We start from the raw sequence: 21,929 nt of genomic DNA, 5'->3' as shown, positions 1-21,929 counted from the left end.
TTGAGGGCTGGGGTTTCTAACCAGCCCCATGTTATTGCCCACCTGTTATGGAGTGTGGGTGGGGCTTGAAGAGGAGCCCCCTGCATGGGGGATGCCAGTGACATAGGGGCCCTGTATCTGCTAATACCTCTCACTTTCTCCACTCCCCTGACCTCTTCCCATTCCTGGTTCTAACATGAGGGTCAAATCTATTTGGAGGTCAAGGTGAGGCAGCAGGAGAGACCTTTCAGGTTCCTCCCAGCACCCCAGACCTCTGTTGCATTCAGCAAGCACACACTTGAGCCAGGCACTTGGACACAGACAAATCTTGCCCACACTGGCCCCCAAGCATCACACTTCCATTCTCCTGGGCTGTCTCTCCACCAATGTCTGCCTGTGGGAGTCCTATCCATCCTGCAAGGATGGGCTTCAAGGCCACCACCTCCAGGAAGCCTACCCTGACTACACCTCCTTTTCTCTCCCTATGTCTGCCTGAGCGAGAATGATGCTCCCTCCTTTGAGCTCCTGCATCCCTTTCTCTGACCCTGGTCTCAGGTTTATTCTTGGCAGGGCAGGCTCCCCCAAGAGGCCATGAGCGCTGAGAGCAGACCCGGTCTGAGTTGGAGCAATGGGGAATGCTTTTTCAGCACCTCCTGGGTACTGGGTGCTATGTTTGTGTGACGTGCTCCACCTCACTGACATTGACCCTTCACTCAGTGCTGTGAGGTGGGCACTGAGACCATCCCCATTCTACCGTAGAGAAACTAGGCCCCTGCTTGACAAGCCAGTTATGGGAGCAGGGACTTTATCTGCCTCACCCAGAGGAAATAAGAATTGGTGGGGGCCCGGTCGGCTGTTCTGCAGCTCTGCCCAGTGCCATCTGCCCAGACCCCACTCTGCTGCCAACCAGCTCTTCCAAGCTTCAGCCTCTATTATCTGAAGGGTCCCTGGCCAGCTGGGAGCCTCCCTCCCAGGGCATGGTATAACCTGGAATTCCTCTCAGCTGGGGACAGCTGGATCTGGGGATTTCAGGATCACCCCACCTGGCCCGTGGCAGCCATGGTGGCTGGCCAGGCTGTGTCCCCCCAGCCCACATCTATGCCCTGCTGCCCAGCCTTGGAGCTGCCACCTGCTTTCAGGCGCCAAATGGCTTGTGCTTTGAGGACCCCAGGTTCAGTTGGTCACAACTCTGGCCCCCAGAAATACCTTAAGGTGGCCCATGGGCCCTGGATGATCTGTTCCCCCACCCCCTTCAACCCTCATCCTCACATTCCATTTCCCAGCCATTGCTCCAAGCACCAGTTCCTCCCACATGCTGGCTTCTCTCCTCAAAGTCATGACACCCAAAGCTTCCTCTTCCTGGCCAACTCCCTCATCCTTCAGTCTCTGCTCCAAAGTCCCCTCCTCAGGGAGGCCAACCCTGAACCCCGGAGTAGATCTCCCAGCGCCCTGGGCCTTCTTGCTGTCCTCATCACACTTGACATGACATTTGAACAGCCTCCCCCATTGGTGTGAGTGAGCTCCATGAAACAGGGCACTGGTTCCTCCTCCGAGCCCAGCACAGTGCCTGGCACACAGTAACCATGCTGAGGACAGGAACCGCAGGCTCCTGGGACACCTAGGAGGGAGGGAGAGAATATTTTTAAGTGAAGGTTGGAAAAAGCAGCCCACAGGACTGGCACCTGAGCTCATACCCAGGTGGGCAAGGCAGGAAGGGCATTCTTGATGAAGGGAGCAGCCTGGGCAAGGAGTCAAGGGGGCCCATTATGGTCCCCAGCAGACAGATGAGAGACCTGAGCCTTGGCTGGGTTCCACGACCTGCCCAAGCTGGCCCAGTTAGCAGCAGGGCCTGAGTTCAAATTCAGTCAGATTCCACTGGCTACGTCTCCCACCCTGGCCCATCTGGCACCCTGGCCCACCACCTGCACCATCCTCCAGCTGCAGTCCATAGAATGACTCCGGAGAAAGTGCCTGAGCCCCCATGAAAAAAAAAAAAAAAAAGCAATATTCCAAGCTGAGCCTCAGACCACAGACCAAGGAAGCCAAACAGAATTCAGAGAGAAGGGAAGTTCTGGCCAGTGGGCTGTAGTCCAGGCCTGGCAAAGGGATTGGGGCCCCTGAGTGAGGGTCTCCTCTGTGCTTCCCCATCACAACCCTTCCCTGCCCTCCCCCATCCTCAGTTCCTTCACCTGCTAAATAGGACCAACCTTGCCTACCTTGAGTAGTTTTTATCAAGTGAGGAAATGGAAATAAAACACAAAGTGTCCTGCAAATGTCAATTGCTGATACACACAGTGTTATTATAATGACTGTTAGCAATACTGTTGGTTTCTGATTCCCACTTCACATTGTGCTTTGATTGTCAGAGGCATTTCGGATTGTGGGGGAGACCTCTCTTGGTGGCAGCAGCCCTAGGCCAGGGGCTACCCTGAGACAGACTCCATCATCCCTACCCTGTCCTTTATGTCCTAGCCGACTGGCCCCTCCCCTTGCCCAGGATTCGGGGTCTCCATCCTTCTTAGCCATTCCCCCACCCACTCAACTCAGGAACCTTTGCTGGCTGCCCGCCACGGGCAGGGTTTTCTGCTGGAGGAGCCAGAATACCAGGTCCTGTGCTTGGGGAATTACTGGGAAAGACAGAGGACACCAGTAGAAGAGCCAGGGACATGCTGGGGGAGGCACTGGGTGCCCGAACAGCACAGAGGCCCCAGTCCAGCCTCTCTCCTGGCCTGGTGTGGGTGGGAGCTGCCACGACGTACAAGGGCCCTCCGTCTCCCCTGTTCTGATCATCTGCAGCAGCTGTAATTCGGAGCTCAGTCTGGAGTTCTGAGTTGTCCCAGCCTGCTCGCTCTGGATCTTGGGGCCTGTGGCTCCTGCCTTCATCACCTCCCCATCCTTCCCTCCTCCCATCCTAGCATGCAGGCTGCTCCTTTGGGTAACTCTCCAGGTGTTCTGCCTGAGGGAATCCCATCAGAACAGCCTTGGGGGAATTCAGTTCCCCTCAACAAACATTTACAGGCATAGTTAGAGTGCGTGTACTGAGAGTCAGCAAAAAGCAAACTTTGATTGTACCCACAGCTGCCCTGGGAGGGCGGAATTACTACTACCCCCAGTTAACAGATGAGACATTCAAGGTTCCGTTCATTCATTCGTCTCTCCCCATGTGCTGGAGATGCAGCAGTGACCTTGCACTCAGGACCGCTGCCCAGAGGGAGCCCAGGGACCCCGAGTGAGTCGTTCCTAATGAGAAGACGAGAGGAAAGGGAACCCTGGGAAGGTGGACTTTGGGGAGGGTTGGAGACCTGGAGGAAAAGGGGATGGCAACCAGGTAGAGATGGGGCAGGATGGAGAAGCAGCACAAGTTAGCAATTTGCCCGACTCCAAGTGAGAGCCACAGCTAGAACTCACTAGGCTCCAGGCCCAGTGCTATTCCCATAACGTCATGCTGCCATGCTGACTGCCTGCATGGCCATGCCCTGTCCTGGGCACAACACACCATGACTGTTACAGCATGGACATGGCTATGAGAGCCCAGGGAAGGAAGTTTACCTGGGAAGAGTGAGAAAGGTCTAAGAGAGTTACAGGAAAGGGGCCCCAATCCAGGCCCCAAGAGAGGGTTCTTGGATCTCACACAAGAAAGAATTCAGGGAGAGTTTTTAAAGTGAAAGCAAGTTTATTAGGAAAGTAAAGGAATAAAGAATGGCAACTCCAGAGATAGAGCAGCCCCGAGGGCTGCTGGTTGCCTGTTTTTATGGTTATTTCTTGATGATATGCTAAACAAGGGGTGGATTATTCATACCTCTCCTTTTCAGGCCATATTAGGTAACTTCCTGCCGTTGCCATGGCATTTGTAAACTGTCATGGTGCTGGTGGGAGTGTAGCAGTGAGGACAACCAGAGGTCAATCTTATTGCCATCTTGGTTTTGGTGGGTTTCAGCTGGCTTCTTTACTGCAAGCTCCTTTATCAGCAAGGTCTTTATGACCTGTATCTTGTGCCGACCTCCTATTTCATCCTATAACTTAGAATGCCTTAATCGTCTGGGAATACAGTCCAATAGGTCTCAGCCTCATTTCACCTAGCTCCGACTCAAGATGGAGTTGCTCTGGTTCAAACACCTCTGACAGGAGGGCTTCACAGAGGAGGTGACATGGAAGCCGGTCTTTGCAAGATGGGTAGGAGTTTGCCAGATAGAGGAGGGCTGTCCGTGCTGAAGGAGTAGGGTGTGCAAATGCTCAGAGATGAGAATGTGATTTGCATTTTGGGGACCTCACTATGGCGAGATGAGTGAAGGAAGGAGGCTAAGAAGTCAGCTCTCAACCCCTGTGGCTCCATCAGGATGTGAAGGAATCAGGCAGAGGAAGGAAGAACTGAAATTGAGAAGGAGAGCTAGGAGCCAGGCTCTGCTGCACGGGGAGGGGACCAGCTGCCAGTAATTGAGGCGCGTTGTTGGCTCCTCCACTCATTCCTGTCTCTCTCGGAAGCTGATTAGCAATTGTTCCTCCAGCTTCTTAAGAGGCCAGGGGATTGCAGGGAGGGAGGGGGTGCCTGGAGAAGCTGCCAGCCTTCTGTGGAAGGATCCAGGCACAGTTTGGAAGGCACAGGAGGCCCCTTAACCTCAGACAACTACTCCTAATCCCTTCATATTCCCCCCCTTTCCAACCAAACCTGGGAAATGGGAGAGGAGAAAAACACCTAAAAGTACTGAAACAAACCAAAGCATTCTGAGGCAGAGGCAATTAAATCCATGGAGCAATGGAGCAATGGAAAAAAACAATCCTTGGATCACACCTGGCATGGTGGTTCATGCCTATAATCCCAGCACTTTGGGAGGCAGAGGCGGGTGGACCATTTAAGCCCAGGAGTTCGAGGCCAACCTGGGCAATATGGTGAAACCCCTTCTCTACAAAAAATAAACAAAATTAGCTGGGCATGGTGATGTATGCCTGTAGTCCCAGCTACTTAGGAGGCTGAGATGGGAGGATCACATGAGCCTGGGAGGTCGAGGCTGCAGTGAGCCAAGATTGAGCCATTGCACTCCAGCCTGGGTGACAGAGCAAGACCTTGTCTCAAAAGAAAAAACAAAAAAACAACCTTTCATCATCAGACAGACGTGAGTTTGAGTTTTATCTCAGGACGAACTTGCTGTGTGGCCTCAGGTGAGCAGCCTAACCTCTCTGATTCTCAAGTTCCTGACCAAGGTTATCCGGAAGGCTTAAGGAGGCAAAGCTGGCATAGAGGTTAACAAACAGTAGGTGCTCAATAAATTTTCAATTGAAAAGACAGGGCACTCAATGGATATCTCCATTTTCAAATCTCAGTGGGGCTATCCTGGACAGAGAGGGTCCTGACAGGGAAGAGGTACCTAAGGAGGCAGGGACTAGCTCAGCGCAACACAGAGAGGAGACAGCAGCCCCTGTCAGCACCCACCAACATACTCCGATGCAGAGGCCCTGGCAGAGTTAGCATCCTTGGCTGGAGGAGTGGCCAAACAGCAGCCAAGTCTGCATCTCTCAGCAGAGTCTCCATCTCCATCCTTGTCTGCATCTCTGTGTGCCTCTGTCTGTATGCCTCTCCCTCTCTCTACGTCTCTCTCTGTCTTTGTGTGTTTCTGTCTCAATGTGCTCTGCAATGTTTTTAGCAACTTGTGTTTCTCACTGTGTTGGCCAGTGTGTCTGTGTCTGTCGCTCTCTTTGTTTCTGCCTCAGATTCTCTGTTTCTCTCTTATTCTTTCTCTTCTCATTTTTATCACCTTCTGTTCAGCCAAAAAAGCAGAGACTGCCTGAGTCTAGTGATTGGAAAACCATCATTATCTCCAAAATGTTCCAAACCCCTACCCCAGTCCTGGTCGTGGTTCCCGGCCTCTGAAGTTTGGGGGAGGATGGACCCCTCACCCCCTCTGCTGCTGAGGCCAGGTCTCAGTGAGAGCAGGGAGCACTCCGTGCTGGATATGACCATTTCCTGCACAGCCACCATGTGCCTGATAGAAAAGCACTCTAGGCTCCTATCCTCCCCTGCTGTGGCCTTGAGTCGTACATCCTATGAACTCAGCTCCCCTCTTCCTGCCCTTGCCCTGGGTCAGGGTTCATCCTCTCAGCCCGATGTGCAGTGCCAGCCTTCTCACTGCCCTGCTGGCCTGGGGCTGGTGCCTCCCACCCATCCTAGCCTGCTCCACCACAGGATAAGCTTCTGACCTGCTTATTCCTGCTCAAGAACCTCCTGTGGCTCCCACCTCCTTTAAAATAAGCCCACACTTGCTCACTGGAGCCTCTGCAGCACCTGCCTCCCCTGCTTCCCACCTTCTGTGCAGCCATAATAGACTTCCACTGCCCCAAACACGCTTTGCCCTCTCCTGGCTCTTGTCTCAGCATTTGCTGTTACTTCCAGTTGGTATTTCTGCTCCACTGCCACTTCTTGCCCCTCAAGCCAGCTCCAGTGGCCTCTCCTCAGGAAAACGTGGGTTATTCTCAGCTCTGTGTTCCCCGAGCCCTGGCTGTCCCCTTGCATAACCCCAATCCCTCAGGCTTGCTTGCTGGTCTGTCTCCATCAGACTGTGAGCTTCCTGTTCCTGGGGCTGCACAGAGGAAGCACTCAGCGCCTGGGCAGATGAGCCCACCGGACCCTGCGGGGTCTGTCTTCAGTCCTCCCACCAGCCAGCCCAGGACAGAAGCACCATGCCAGGCCAATTTTCCTCTGCCAGCTCTCCAGGGCTTGTGGCCCAGGCTACTTAAGGGAGGAAGGCATCCTCTCCCTGCCAGCTGTCCAACTCCAGGGCTACCATTTAGCCAGCAGCCCCTTCAGAGTCACTCACACCCCCCACAGAGGCCCTGAGTCAATGGGCCTGCGGGAAAAGCACCACTCTTGTTGTGCAAAGCTCTCTCCACATGACTGGGTTTGGGATACATGGTGGTGGGGGGCGTTTGCCAACAATGGGGTAGGGTACCCCATGCATTCCATGAATCTCTGCTTCATGGTACCTGCTGGTCACTGCAGAAAGGGAAGGGGATTAGGGGAAGGTCTGGGGCAGGGTTCCAAAGTTGGGGTTCAATCTTGGCTGAGTTCCTGACCTTGGGCTGTGTGACCTTCTTTTGGAACTCTGTTTCTCCACTGTCCCATGAGAACCGGATGGTCTCTCTGATGCTTGCATCTCTGACATACTGGGCTGTGAGACCCGGACTCCCCACAGTCTGCCCTCTGGTTAACATCAACCCTAAATACCCACCTTCTGCCTCACTGAAGCCCCTGTGTGCAGAATCGATGCATGTGAGTGAGGACTTACACTGAGGATGTGGGACTCCTCAGTCACACATAAGGGTGCACAACCTTATGAATACAGTCATGCATTGCTTAATGATGGGGATACGACCGGGCAGAGTGGCTCATGCCTGTAACCCCAGCACCTTGGGAGGCCGAGGTGGGCGGATCACCTGAGGTCAGTAGTTCCAGACAAGCCTGGCCCACATGGCAAAACCCCGTCTCTACTAAAAATACAAAAATTAGCTGGGTGTGGTGGCACGTGATTGTAATTCCAGCTACTCAGGAAGCTGAGGCAGAAGAATTGTTTGAACCCAGGAGGCGGAGCTTGCAGTGAGCCGAGTTCGTGCCACGCACTCCAGCCTGGATGACAGAGCGAGACTCTGTCTCAAAAAAAAAAGAAAAAAAGAAAAAAGATGGGAATACATCCTGAGAAATGTATGGCAATTTGGGTGTGCAAACGTCATAGAGTGCACTTACACAAACCTAGATGGTATAGCCTGCCGCACACCTAGGCCACATGATATAGCCTATTGCTCCTACGCTATAAACCCGTACAGCATGGTACTGTGCTGTATACTGTCGGCAACTGTAATGCAATGCTAAGTATGTGTGCATCTAAATATATCTGGATGGTTTCCCTGCAGGTAACAGCTGGCTCTGATGTCCTAAGGAGACCCCGGTGCCATGACAAACTCAGGGATCTCTGATTGCTCCCAGTCTGAGTTGGTTCATATCCTGCATGGGAGGCTGAATCCACAATCCCTCCCACAGAGGTACCCCTCCTCTCCTCTCCCTTATCCCTGCAAAGGCCAGGGCTGCAGGGGATGAGGCTCAGCCTCTAGTACTGCATGACCCTGGCTACAGCTTTGGTGGCTCCTCAGCTCAGCCTCAGTCCCTGGGCACTTGTCTTGCTAAGCCCAGTGACCCAGCTCCCACGGGGCTTGGTGGCTGCTTGAAGTGGATCATGCCTTGCACCTCCCCCTCCTCTCCAGAATATTCTATGTGTGCCGAGACTCCCAGAACAGGAGACTTTTGGCTACATCACCCAAGATGGTGCCCACTTTCCATTGCCATGGGTCTAAGAAAAGGTGAAGTTCCCTCCCCCAGCCCTTCCCTGCCTGCTGAGGGGTAGGACATGTGTCCCCATCTGCTCTGGAGGCAGGGAGGCCTGGAGAAGTGCTCTGTGCTCTGAGTAAGGCGTGTTCCCCTGTAAGTGTGCCCATGACAGCTTGTGTATGCATGTGTGCATATGTGAATATGCATGTTTGTTGACAGGCATCTGTGCACATGTGTAGGTCTGCCTTTCTACCTGTCTTGTGTTCTGGACTGTGCACATACCTGCCTTGACAGATTTATCCATGTTCACACACTGGCTATACCTGTACATTGTCTATATGTGTGGCTGTGTGCGTGAGTCCACTGGAGCTTATGTCTGCACTTGTGTGGCAGAGCTGTTTACACATGTCTGAATGTGAGGGGTGTGTTCACGTGTTCCTTGAACGCACACTAGTGCATGTGTCCCTTCTGTGTGTGTCAAGGCAGGCTGCACGGCTGTGAGGACCGTAGCCCAGGCCTTGGAAGTTTTCTATGAGCTTAGACTCCAGCACNTGAGTCCACTGGAGCTTATGTCTGCACTTGTGTGGCAGAGCTGTTTACACATGTCTGAATGTGAGGGGTGTGTTCACGTGTTCCTTGAACGCACACTAGTGCATGTGTCCCTTCTGTGTGTGTCAAGGCAGGCTGCACGGCTGTGAGGACCGTAGCCCAGGCCTTGGAAGTTTTCTATGAGCTTAGACTCCAGCACCCACTGTACATGGCAAATGGCGCCTGGGACATGCCAAGGAAGGCACTGATGCCAGAGGGCACCACTACTCCAGCAGGAGCAACACCAACAAGGCCAGCACCAGCCCCACCCATGGACTCCAGAGATTCTGGAGCCTGGAGGGCCCAGACAAGCTGGCAGCTCCAGGCTCCAGGCTCCTCCAGGTCCCATGGACAGGCCAAAATCCAGAAAGTAGGAAGGGACAGCACAAGCCGGAGCCTGGGGACCAGGAGCAGTTTGGGGATGCTCCATGGGACCCCACCCCAAGCCTGCTCTACATAGTCTCCTAGGGCTCCAGGAGTGGGGAGAGCCACAGGTGGGGAGGGCTGCCCCACAGGTGCACAGGTACAGGTGTGAGGCTGACACAGATGGGTGAAGGATCAGAAATCAGGAAGAGGAGATACTTCCTGCCTGATGAGTCTCTAGCTGTCCCCTCCAGGGCGTAGCCCCCAGCACCTCCTTCTCTCTTGTCTTTGGGGCACCCAGCCATGGCCCCAGCCCCTCAGGCTCCAGCAGCAGCAGCAGATGCAGGAGGCTGAGGCTCAAGTGAGAGCAACTAGTGGGCAGGTGAGCTGAGCAGGTGGAGGCCAGACCGCCCTTTCCCATCCCAGCTGGCCCAGGCTGCAGGTGCCACTCCACAAGGCCCCAGTTAAGCACTGAGACAGTTGCCCTCAGATAGCCCATGCCCGCCAGTCCCCTGCACCAACCAAAAGCTTCTGTGGCACCTGGCATCACCCAAGGCCCATCTGGGAAAGAGAGGGCCTGAGAGCCAACTCAGTCTGGCACCCAGGAGGCGATGGTCTGGTGGGACTTGGGAAGCTGAAGGTCCTGCCCCAGGTGGAACTCGGAAAGATAAAGAAATGGCAGCTCAGAGATGGGAGGGGACTCACACAGGCTGCCTGTCCAGGTAGCGACCAAGCCCTTGTGACTGTAGAATCCTTTATTAGACTTTCCCACTCCCAAGCCAAAATGCTGGTACCAGGACCCCAGCTGAGTCAGATCTATCTTCAGTTTCTCCTAGACACCCAGTGGGCTCCAAGAGGCCAAACCCCAGGGACTGGACCCCTAGGACAAGGTGGTGGCCCAGGGTTGCCTGTCCTTCTTTGCCCCAATACCAGGGCTGCCCTGGGCCTATAAGATGCTTTCCTGAATTCTGGATAGGTCTCCCTACCATAGCTCAGAGAGGGTTGCCCACTTGCCCAAGGTCACACAGCTGGAGAGTTGGCACAGGACAACTGGCCCGTGGGTGCTCTCCTGTGTCACTGTCCTCGGCTGCCCTGGGCTGGCCTGCTTCTGAGGGGAAGGGGCCCTCCAGGGAGGCACTGTCTGTCCAGGCCACCTCTTGCTCCTGCTCTGGCTTCAGCTTCCCTGCCACCTACCGGCAGTGACCAAGTAAAGCCACACTTTGTCAGACATGGAATGAGGCTCCAAGCCTGACTCCTTGTCCCTAGCTGAGGTCACTGGCAGCAACCAGCACACCAGCCCCTCTGAAGGTCTGATGGCAGCCCAGAGCGAGGAACAAACTGTCCTGACCCACAGGGCAGCACCTGGAGGTGTCCCAGGATAGGGTGGGGCTGCCTCAGACCTGAGGGTCAGCAGTGCTGAGGACACTCTCATGCTCTTTCCCTCCTTGTCCTGATAAGCCCTGAGGCCCAGAGAGGGCACAGGTGCTGACATGTTCGAGAGATGGCAAGCAGTGGCAGGACAAGGAAGAGCCAGAGCTCTGCCCTGGGGGCAGACAGAAGGGGCAGAGGCAGCCCCACCTCCACCCCAGTACTCCCTGTAAGAGGAAGCAGAGGCCACCTTCACAGACGGTCGCTGCAGGCATCCCAAGCTCATGGGATGGTCTGTCCTCACTCAGCTAACCTTGCACACGCCTGTAGGCCTCCTTGGGCTAGGATTATGTGTTCTTGCTCACATGCTATACCTGTGCCATTGACCTTACTCACTTTACACATTTATTGTGGTCAGATGGGGGCTATCACGTTGGGCTGGGAATGTGGGCAGTAAGGCGATGCAAAATGAAGGGGATCCCAACAGGGTCCAAGAGAATATGATGTCCAACTGCCCCATTTTGAGGAGGAAGAAACTGAGGCCCAGAGAGCCCAAGGATGCATCACAGATGAAAACAGCATGTGGAAGCCGACTCTTTACAGAAGCCCAACCCATGCTTCTGTTTTTATGCTGCCCAACCCATGACCTGTTTTTATGCTGCTCCCTTGTGGTCAGAGGAGGGACTGCCACCCAGAGGCACTCCCTGCCTTGAGTCCCCTGAAATATTTGATCTCCTTTTCTCCTTCTGAGGTCATCTTGCCTCAACCCTACCCCAGGATCCTATTCCCTCCTTGTTTGTAGGTCCCGAGGATCCTCAAGGGCAAAGGGCACCCAAGTGTCCCCACCCAAGGCTGGCCCCCTTGAGCAGGGATATGTGGAGAGGTGGCCAGCTTTGCTCTGCTGAGCCTGCCTGGCAGCCCCACAGCCACATCCGGGCTCCCTCTTCAGTCCTCATCTCTGTGCCTCCTCTTGTTTTCTACATGACTGATCATGTCCTCTTTCTTGGAACCCCCTCCTTCCTTGGCCCCAGTGATGCCACACTCTGCTGGGTTTCCTCCAGCCTCCCTGGCTGTTCCTTCTCTCTTTTGTGGGCATCTGGTTCCCCTTGGTCCCAGCCTGTTGGTGCCCCCTTGCTTTTGCCTGAATTTGGAGCTGGGCCACCTAGCCACAAGCAGGTAAACACCTCAGGGCACCATCAGACCAGGAGCATCAAACAAGGAAGACAAGGAGGAAATGTGTTTCTGTGAACACATGGATGTGATGATTGCAAAAGTTTTTTGTTGTTGTTGTTGTTTGTTTGTTGTTTTTTGAGATGGAGTCTCACTCTGTCGCCCAGGCTGGAGTGCAGTGGTGCGATCTTGGCTCACTGCAACGTCTGCCTCCCGGGTTCAAGCAATTCTCCTGCCTCAGCCTCCCGAGTAGCTGGGATTAAAGGCACCTGCCACTATGCCCAGCTAACTTTTTGTATTTTTAGTAGAGACGGGGTTTCACCATGTTGGTCAGGCTGGTCTCGAACTCCTGACCTCAAGTAATCTGCTCATCTTGGCCTCCCCAAATGCTGGGATTACAGGTATGAGCCACCGTGCCAGGCCAGAAGTTTTGTAATACATATGTTACATTTTATAATTTAATTTAGACTCCTTCTTTTTGACTCATGGGGGTGAGGTGAACACCATGACCTCTTCGGTGCTTAGGGTTTCCAAGGGCCCTTCTTGAGTGGCCTCAGCTGTGCACTGCCTTCAACCACCTGTCAGTAACCTTCCAACTCCCAAGTGGATGTCTCCAGGCCTGATTTCAACTGCCTCCTTGATACCTCTCCAGACGTCCCCTTGGCTCTCAGGCTCTACAGAGCCACATCAGACTCATCATCTCTCCCCCAGGCCCTTTCGTCAGCACTGATATGCCCTGAGGCCCAACATGGCCACTTCCTCACCAAAGCCCAGCGAGTCCATTTCCTTAATAGCTCTGGGATCTGCATCGTTCTTGCCACCTCACTCCTGCCCCTGTCCTGGTCCAGGCCACCGCATCCCTCCTGTCTGGCCCTCCTGCCTCAGTCTCTTCTCCTTTGCTGGTGCTCACATGCCCATCTGACCAAATCGCTTCCCTGTCTAGGCCTGTCTCCAGATCCCTGTCCCCCAGAATAAAGCCCACACACCTAATATTGGCCTTGAAGACCTCCAAGGGGTGGCCTAGCCACCCTCCGCAGCCTCATCTCCTGCCACGCAGGGTCTCACCCTGCTGTTCCAGGTGCTGAGATGCTCTCAGAGTTTGATGACTGACAAACAAACCAAACAGGAGAGTGGCCGGGCTGGAGTGAAGTAGGAGAAGGCTAGACATACCTCCCAGGGCTCTTCAAGCTGGTGATGACCTAGAAGTTGTCCACTCTGCCACTAAAGACCACCAATCTGCAAGTGGTCCCAGCCCAACTCCTACTCCTATGGTAAGGAGCTCCGCCCCCTCACCATCCCTGGACTGGTCCTTCTGTGAGCAAGTTCTGCTCACATGTTCTGTAGTACATGCAGATTGGGGTAGGGAACTGGAACTCAAAAGACCCTCGACCCTAGGGACACAAATTCATTTTCCTTCCTGAAACCCCATCCTTGGGAGTCCCAGTTCTCTGGGTCTGGGCCTGGGCACCCGCATCGTGGCTCAGCTGTGGTTGTAGGAAGCTAGCCAGGGCCTGACAGAGAGATTACCAGGAGAGCCGCCAGAGGGCAGTGCTGCCCCACACACGCCCAGGGGCCAGCCTGCCTTTGTGTCTCAGGCTGCGTGGGTCTTTCAAGGAGAGGCTGCGTGTCTGTGTTTGTGTGTATGTGACTGTGGGAGTCTATTACTTTGTGTGTCTCTGGCGGCAGGGTGGGGGGTTGTCTAGGCCAGCTGGTATATGCGGTTGTCCCTTTTTGCTCACGTCTAATCCCCCAATTTCCATCCCAGGAAGGAGTGCAGATGCCTGGTTACTCGGTGGGGTCACAGGCCAGATGGGGAGTACCACGGCCATCCTCTGAAGAGCCTTCACCACCATCACCCCCACCACAAGCCTCCAGTCACACTGGGCCTCAGGTACCCGTCAGTTAAGTCAATGACCCAATGACAAGGACCAGTTAGTTGTCCTTGTCACTGTCTGGAACCCAGGGCCAGTCCTGGCCTGTGGGGTCCAGGTGCTGCAAACCCCCAGTCCCTTCCTCCCAGCCTCCTCTCCCCTCCTGCCCACCATCACCATACAGCAAGGACAGGGAGACTACACACCCATATCCCAGTGGAGGTGTCCGTTTGATCAGCCTTGAGCTGGACACCAGGGCTTCCTGGTGACTCACCGGCAGCCCCCAGGCTGGTCAGTCAGTGATGCCAGGATGCCAGTGTACCCTGCCTGCTGCCGTAACTGCAGGACATGCGTGGACACCAGCGTGCTAGGGGACAGAGCTGTCCTGTTGCCTGCGGTGGTGGGGATAGGGGAAGGCTGCTCTGAGCTGTACTTGGGATGCGTCTGGGAAAACAGGAAGGGCGTGCCAGCAAGAGAACAGCATGTGCAGGGCAGGGAGGTGTGAGGGCGCAGCCTGGGCAGCCAGGGGGCCTGCGTTGCAGGATGAGTGGGTCTGGTGGAATGCGTGGGCGGCAGAGGCAGCGGGCAGGGAGGGGCCTCTCTCCCCAGCAGCTTGGTTGCGGGGACGAGCCAAGCCACCCCATGCTCACAGCCAAGGCAGGGGTCTTGGGACCCGCCTCATACCTCTGTGACCTCCACGGAGCAGACAGTCCCCGTTACTGCCCCCGCTGTTCCCAGGACCCAGGAACGCAGGGAATGTGCAGCTGGAGGGGGAGGGACAGCGACTGACATTCTAGACCGGTGATGCACCCAGTTAGAGGCCTAGAGCGAGGAGAGGAAGTGTCAGGCACAGAATAAGGAGAGAGAGAACTGAGGGAGAGAGACACCGGGAGGGGAAGGGAGACAGAGACGGGGAGTTGGAGGAGGGAGCGAAGAGAACCAAGGGAAGGGGGTGCCAGGAGGAGGGGTAGGGAGAACTTTCTTGACCTCCCTCCTCGCGCCCTCCCGGGCAATCAGGCCAGCAGGAGGCAGGTGGTCCGGGACAGACAATGGCCCGGAGGAGTGCGGAACCTGGGACTAAATTTGGCGTTGCCTTTGCAGGGCGCGGGGCGCCCGTTCATCTCGATGCAAAGGAGAGACGAAATGAATATGCAGCGCGGGCTGTAATTGGGCCGCCGCGGCCGCCGCCGCCGCCGCCGCACTATAATTTTCCAAACAGGATCTTGCAATCAGGGCCTTATTCATTAGCGCATAAACAATTTTGTTTCTCTGCACTCGAGCCTGTCAATCACGCGGAAAGGGAACATCTTGGCCGGAGGCGCGCGCGGGCCGCCGTGCGCGCTCCCACGCGCGCCCCCTCGAGCTCTGCCAGGTGGCTTTGTGTCCGGGAGGCCCTTGGGTGCTGGGGTGGAGGGGGCCTGGGGCACGCTTCGGGGTCCACACCCCAGACCGGCAGATGAGGGCGGGCGGCCTGGGAGAACACGGATTTGGGGGCCCACTGCCCGGGCTTGCAATTCTGCTTCTGACCTCACCAGTTCTGCCGTTGGGCAACCCCCCTCCTCCTCCTCAGCCTCAGTTTGCCCTCTGTAAGATGTGCTCAGCGCACTCACACCGCAGAACTAGAAGGGGCATCGGGTGGAATAATGGATGCCCTGGGTGCTGAGGCTGGGGAGTGGGGTGCTGAGGAGGCGGCCTTCTAGCTCATTTTATTAAAGCAGGGGATCAGAGGCCCACAGAGAGCTTCTCATCCCATCACCACCCCCACCCCTCTAGGACGGCTCCTGTGACATTGTCTAGTGAGGCCTCAGAGTGGTTCTCTAAAGCTGGGCTGGGTACAGCCCTTGGTTCACCCATACGGTGGGGTGGGCATGCATGTGTGAGCTCCTGTTCTGGCTCACAGGAGGGCTGTGCATCTATAACTCTACAAGCCCGTGTGTGACTATGCCACAGACTTTGTGCCTATGTGTGGTTTTGTCTTAGGTGGGGGGCGGGGGGGCGCTGTGATTGTGTATGCAGCTACTTGGCTCCTGGTGAGATCATGGAGCTGAGTGTGACTACCTAGCAGTAGCCAGGTGACAAGGACTGAAGGGGGCTGGTGAACAGAGCTGTGGGGTCTTTGGGGCCCAGGTGACCTGGCAGGAACTGCAGAGAGGGCAGGAAGCACTGAAGGGCTGTACCTTTCAGGACAGATGACAGCTCTGTCCTCCCTGCCTCCTTCCTGGCGACCCCTCCCTCAGCCCCGTGTACCCAGCACAGTCATCCAGGGTGCCCAGGTTGGGGAGATAAGCAGACTGGTTTTGCCCTACTGCCAGGACTTGCAGTGGGGAATATTCACCTTCCCCACCCCTCTGACCCCACCCCCAGCCCCCTCAGTGCGTCTGACAGCACTGAGACTCAGCTCCATGCTCCCTCCAGCAGGGGAGTCCTAAGGCCTCTGGAATTTCAGGGCCAAATGTTCTAATCATCTCAGCTTTACAGAGATCACAGCAGGTCAGAGCTGGATAGACCCACTACATGGATGGAAAAACAGAGGCCTAGGATTGGAAACAGGAACCATACAGGCCTGGGACCCCCCAGCAAGTGGGGAGCAGAGCTAGGATCTGAACCCGTCTCTAGCCCCAAAGCAGGGGGCAAGGACCTGACTTCCCAAGACACACACCCCTGACAAGTGTAAGCACCAGCAGGCCACAGAGGCCTCCCCCAACCCGCCACACCCCTCTCCTGCCCCACCCCTGCATCCTCCTCCTCTGCTGTGCCCAACCCCTGCCCCCTCCACAGTCCCCACTCCACACAGAGACAAAGAATTTGAGGATGTGCTGGCAGCCAACTGACAGGCCATCAGTCTCTGCCCAGACACCCTCTTCACAGCTCTAGCCCCCGCCCGGATGCCACCCCACCCGCTAGTCACCCCCAGCACCGGGCCAGGAAGGGAGGCGGCCCGGGAAGGGGCTGTGGGGGAAGGCACGGAGTCCGGAAGCCCAGAGGAACAGTCTTCAACCTGTGAATCCGGCCGCGCCTGGCCCTGCAGCCTCCCAGGCCCGGCAGCCTCCGTGCTCCTGCGTGTCCCGATGCATGATGCACAGCTGACCCCTGCCTGCAAGGGACCCAGGCCGTCTGTGAGGCAGTTGCCATGAGTGACTCCTGGTGAACAGCCCATTGGCATCTCCAAGTGCTGGGCAGAGGCCAGAGGCAATGGCTTTGGACGAGGAGACCAAGGTTTAAAACCCAGCTCTGCCACTTTCTGGCTGGTTGGCCTCAGGCAAGTCACCAGACTTCTCTGTGCCTCAGTTTCCTCATCTGGAAAGAAGAGCTATTTAACTCACTGGGCACCCAGTCAGTACTTGGTGCTTAGTAAACAATAGGATAAAGGAAAGGAAGGCACAGAGACCCTCTCACCTGCAGGACAGACTTAAACCCAGAACCTAGACCCCAGATACCTGTTCCAGAGCTTTCACGCATGAGGAACCCTTGACAGGCCCCCACCTGCTGGAGTCAGCCGCGTCAGGGTTTCTAAGCAAAACTCACACGAGTTTGTCATTCTTGAAAAACAGTCCCTTTCCAAGCCCCGTGTGACCCTTCCTTAATGGACCACTTGCTTTCAGGGCCCTTATCCTGGAAGGTAGGTTACTCTGTCCATGTAATAGGGGCAGAACTGGCCCCAGAGGGTCAAAGCCTCTTCCCCAAGGTTCTTCCCCAACTGGGAAGAAAAGGAGTCAGGGCTTGAATCCACTCTTTCAAGTACTCCTGTTTCTGCTCCCATTCTTCTGCTGCCTTGGTAGGGATGGGCCTTTCAGCTGGGGACACCTGGGCTGCTCCCAGTCCAGCCTCCAGAGCTGCCAGGTCAGTAGTGTAACCAGTCACTGCACCCCTTCCAGGGTTGATGGACTGTCATCTAGGAAGAAGATGGTCTAAATTCAAGTTCTTTAGGACATCTTGGTTCTGAGACCCCCGTGGAGCATCAAACCTCAAGCAGTTGTGGGAGAGAAAACTGAGTGGGGCGGGGAGGAAGCAGGTCTCTAAGGAGGTGTAGAGACTTAGAGGCATGAGTTTCCTTGGGGATGTCGCTCTGTAGATCTTACCTCATCCCCAACATCCTCCCTCCTGGGGGCTTTACTTACATCTCAGTTATCTATGCAACATGGAGCAGGAGAAAGAGCTCAGAGGGTTACCAGCAACGTGACCTCCAGAAAGTCAGAACTTCTCTGAACCTAAGCTTTCTCATCTACGAGAAAGGAATAGTATCCTAATAAGAATTACTACTCCACACTAATGCACTTTGCCAGACCTAGCACCTAGCATAGCGCCCCACACATAGTAAGTGTTCAATAAAAGTCTGTTGAGTGAGTGAGCGAGTGAACTGACAAAAAAAAAAAGTAGAGGAAAAAGGCTTTCCATCCCCCATGTGGTTGCATTCTCCCCAACCCCAGCCTCAATCAGCTGGTGCCCTGGAGGCCCCTCTGTAGACTCAGCCCCTCCCAGTGCCTCATTCCTGGTAGGTGGGTTCCAGGTCCCAGGGCTGCCTCGTCCAATGCAGCAGCCACTGTCACATGTGGCTACTGAGCACGTGATATATGGCAAGTCCAAACTCAGGTTTGCTGTAAATGTAGGATACACAACAGTTTTTGAAGACATTGTACCCCCTAAAAAAGGAATGTAAAATATCTCATTTAATTTTTATATTGGTAACAGGTTGAAATAATATTGTGGACATACAGGGTTCAGTAAAATATGTAATTAAAACTCACTTCACCCACCTCTGTCTACTTTTTTAATGTGGTACTAGAAAATGTAAGATGACATGTGGCATGTCTCTGTGGCCTATGCTACATTTCTGTTAGACATCAGAGGTCTGGAAGACACTACAGACCCCAGTCCCCCATCTCCCGCCTTTCCTACTCTGGTCCTCTCACTTCCCATCCAGATGGCAGGGCTGCCAGTGTGGTGTTTGGGAGAGGGGCCCCCTGGACCGGAAGCAGGGACTGAGTTCCAGTCCCTCCCAGTGCACTCAGATCTAGTGCACAGGATGGGGCATCTGCCTCAGTTTCCCCTATCCTGCCCCCACTTCTGCATCTGGCCTGGTCCTGCCCCATCCCTCCCTACCTCCTAAGACCTGGCCAGGCCATCCTTTATTCTTATCTCTTGGATCCTGGAATCACCCCATGGTCTCATTCCTGAACCAGAAAGGCACCTGAATAGGGCCACAGCCACCAACTCAGAAGTCCCTGGGGGGCTCAGCCGTGTGTCCACCACCTCCACTTTAACCCGGCCAGTCAACTTGCCTTCCATACCTCACTCTCCCCTTGCACTTTTCTCCTTCCCTTAGGCCACTCCTCTAGTCCAGGCCTCATCCATTCATTCAGCAAGTATCTACTGAGTACCAGGCACTCTTGTTGGTCCTTAATATACTTCAGTGAACGAGGCAGACAAACCCTTCAGCTCTCATGAGCTGGCATCCCAGTGAGGAAAACAGAAAATAAACAAGAAACTGAAGACAAGTATATGGTACATGTTAGAAGGTATAAATGCTAATGAGGAAAAAGAATAGAGCTGGGTAAGGAAGACTGGCACCACACTGACCTCCCTGCCTCCAGGCTGACCTCTGACCCATCCTCCATGGGCTGCTGGAGGGATCTCAGGTCCAGCCATGCTACTTCCCTGCTTTGAAGCCCTCACTGGCTCCCCAGTGCTTCCCGGTGAAGGTCCAAGCTCCTTAGCCCAGTATGCAGAGTGTCCCCATGATCTGGCCCTGCCAATCTCATCTTCCTGCCAGCAGCCCCACGGCATGCTCTCCAGTACCACCCTGCCTTTCCCTCTGCCGAAAATGCCCTTCTTACATTCCTATGTCAGTAGGCTTGTTCTCACCCTTAAAGGCTCCTCTCACTGTCAAATGTGTCACACTAAAGGCTCCTCTTACTGTCACATGGAGACCCACATGTGTGGGCAGGTTTGCGCCCACACATGTGAGTCTCTCCATGTCCTAGGCCTGTGTGCATGCTGCAGCTACACACCTGCCACTGCCATAGCTCTCACATGCGTGTGCAGATTCTCTGTGAGCAGGCACGCCACATTCCCTTGCGTGCTCCTCCTCCTTGGAGAGGCCCTGTCGGGGGCAGGGGCTGCCCAGGTATGTCTGACTTCCTAAAGCCTTAGCGGGAACAGGCGTTGCGAGTCAGGAAGTTGCCATGGCAACCGCCGGGCCCTCCTGCCATCTCCTGCAATCAGCGCTGGGACCCGGCCACCCGCTGGGCTTCCTGGAGATTCATTCCCTATGATTTGAGGCTGGGGGGAAGAGGCATGGAGGAGTCTCTTAACCCCCCGGCCCCCGCCCTTCCTACCCTGGTCCTCTCTCTTCCCATCCAGGATGGCAGGGCTGCCAGGCTGGAACGGTGTGGTGTTTGGGAGAGGGGTCTCCTGGACTGGAAGCAGGGACTGAGTTCCAGTTCCAAATAAGAACTTGTGTGGCCTTGGATAGATCCCTTCCTCTCTCTGCGCCTCTGTTTCCTTACCCATGAGATGCCTCTCTTATAGGGTCTCTGTGGGGCCTGGGGCAGTAACGTGGCATGTATTAGATGTTCAGTTAATGCTGTCATAGAAACTGAAGGTCTAAAACAATCCATTGCTTTTACCGAGTTTTAGGGCACTCTCCCATCTGTTAGTCTGCAACAGCCCTTGAGGTGAGCTTTTTCATGTCAATTTGACAGAAGAGCCTAAGTTCAGAGAGGTGGAGAGAAGGAGGTGGTGGGAGAAGGCTGGGGTTGCTGGGGAGCCCCAGGGAAAAGACTGTCTGGGAAGGATGGTGCTTGGGATGGTTCTTTCTCTGCCAGCACACACAGGTGACCCTGCCTCCTTTCCACTTCCTGACAAGAATCTGGCCCTCATCTCAGGCTGAAGCTGGGGAGGTGGGGGGGCCTCCTAAATCCCAGGGACCTCCTCAATAGAAAGAGCCCTGACTGGAGGCAGGAGGCCTGCGTTCCAATCCTAACTGGCTGTGTGACCTGTGGGAAGGGGAAAGGGGCAAGGGGTCACTTGACATGTCTGAGCCCCCTAGATTAGAGGATAAGCCAGATGACCCTAAGGGCACATCCTGCTCGCATGGGCTGGGGTTCCTAGTCTAGATCAAGACAAGCTTTTGGGACATTGCAATCCTGGGCTATGGTGACCTGTGAGTTTGCCCAATACCATGGCACAGACCTCTCCCACAGACAGTTGGGTCTGGCTTCACACATGCTCTTGGAGATACTGGAAACAGAACAGTGTCTTTGTTCTCCCAGCTCCACCAGGGTTTGAGTTTCTTCATCATGATGCTGCAGTGTCTATTTCTCCATCTCTCTCCAGTCTTTGCTGGGAAAGTCACCCCTACCAAGAGAAAAGGCACCACATTTGCCACTAGCCTGGGGCCGCTTTCATGCCCATGGTCCCACCTAATCCCCACAACCACTCTGCAAAGTAGACCTTACTTCCTGCATTTCATGGGTGAGGAAATGAAGGCTCAGAGAAGTGGACTGACTTGCTCAAGGTCACACAGCTAATAAATAAGTGGCTGAGTTGGGAATTGAACCCAGGTCCCCTGGATCCCAGATCCCAGTAGAAAGACCATTCTCAATTTCTGCTTTGCCTAACTGCCTGGTCCCACTCTCAGTGACAGCTCTGCTACCTGGAACTCCTCTCCCTCCTCTTTCTGGGGCCCCAGGTACTATCCGTGGCACTGCTTTCTCCTTATCCAGTCAGGAAAGGTGCTTAGACTTAGAAGTACAGAGGCAAAGAGCCCTTTGAGAGGACCCAGACCAGTCCCACTTGACCAGCTCTGCCTCCAGACAGATGAAGAAACTGAGGCCAGGCTTGAGACCTAGAATTAAAGGTGCGGTCTCCTATCCAACCATGAGGCATAGTGGAAGGTGAATCTCACCCAACAGGATTCTAGGAGGCAGAGGCTCTCAGAAAGAGGGTTATCAGTGGAGAATGCATCAGGGGATGCATTCTATGGCAGGCAGATCTGCTAGTCAGGGCTTGAAGGTTTGGAATGGACTGGCACAGAGAAGAGGCAACAGGCCAGACCCGAGGGTGGGGGTTGGGTGGCTTGGCTGAGCTGAAGGGTCAGGCAGCCTTGGCCAGGCTCCCATCTCCAGCCCCAGGGCGAGCGCGTGAGGTGGAGCTGCAACATTCAAGCAGCTTCCTCCCCTTTGTTGGGAGTGATGTCGCCCATTTCCTGGATGTCCAAGAACCGGCTTCAAACAATAGCGCTGTCAGGAAGCCAGGAAGGGGCTGCTGCCCTGCCCCTG

General features: G+C 55.0%; 1 protein-coding gene across 1 annotated transcript in view; it reads right to left on the bottom strand.

The window, feature by feature from the left end:
- Positions 1-20,498: 20,498 nt before the first annotated feature.
- The window catches only part of NDUFA8 (NADH:ubiquinone oxidoreductase subunit A8), a 29,164-nt gene continuing 27,733 nt past the window's right edge, over positions 20,499-21,929 (bottom strand). The window contains exon 4 of the mRNA XM_017884243.1: positions 20,499-21,006. Coding sequence (XP_017739732.1) covers positions 21,001-21,006 — 6 coding nt within the window. The 3' untranslated portion in view covers positions 20,499-21,000. The remainder of the gene's footprint in view (positions 21,007-21,929) is intronic.

This window comes from Rhinopithecus bieti, unplaced genomic scaffold (assembly GCF_001698545.2).
Source record: "Rhinopithecus bieti isolate Rb0 unplaced genomic scaffold, ASM169854v2 scaffold_13710, whole genome shotgun sequence".
In the NCBI taxonomy this organism is placed as follows: Eukaryota; Metazoa; Chordata; class Mammalia; order Primates; family Cercopithecidae; genus Rhinopithecus; species Rhinopithecus bieti.
The sequence above is the reverse complement of the archived record's forward strand: the minus strand, read 5'-3'. Positions and strand labels throughout refer to the sequence as shown.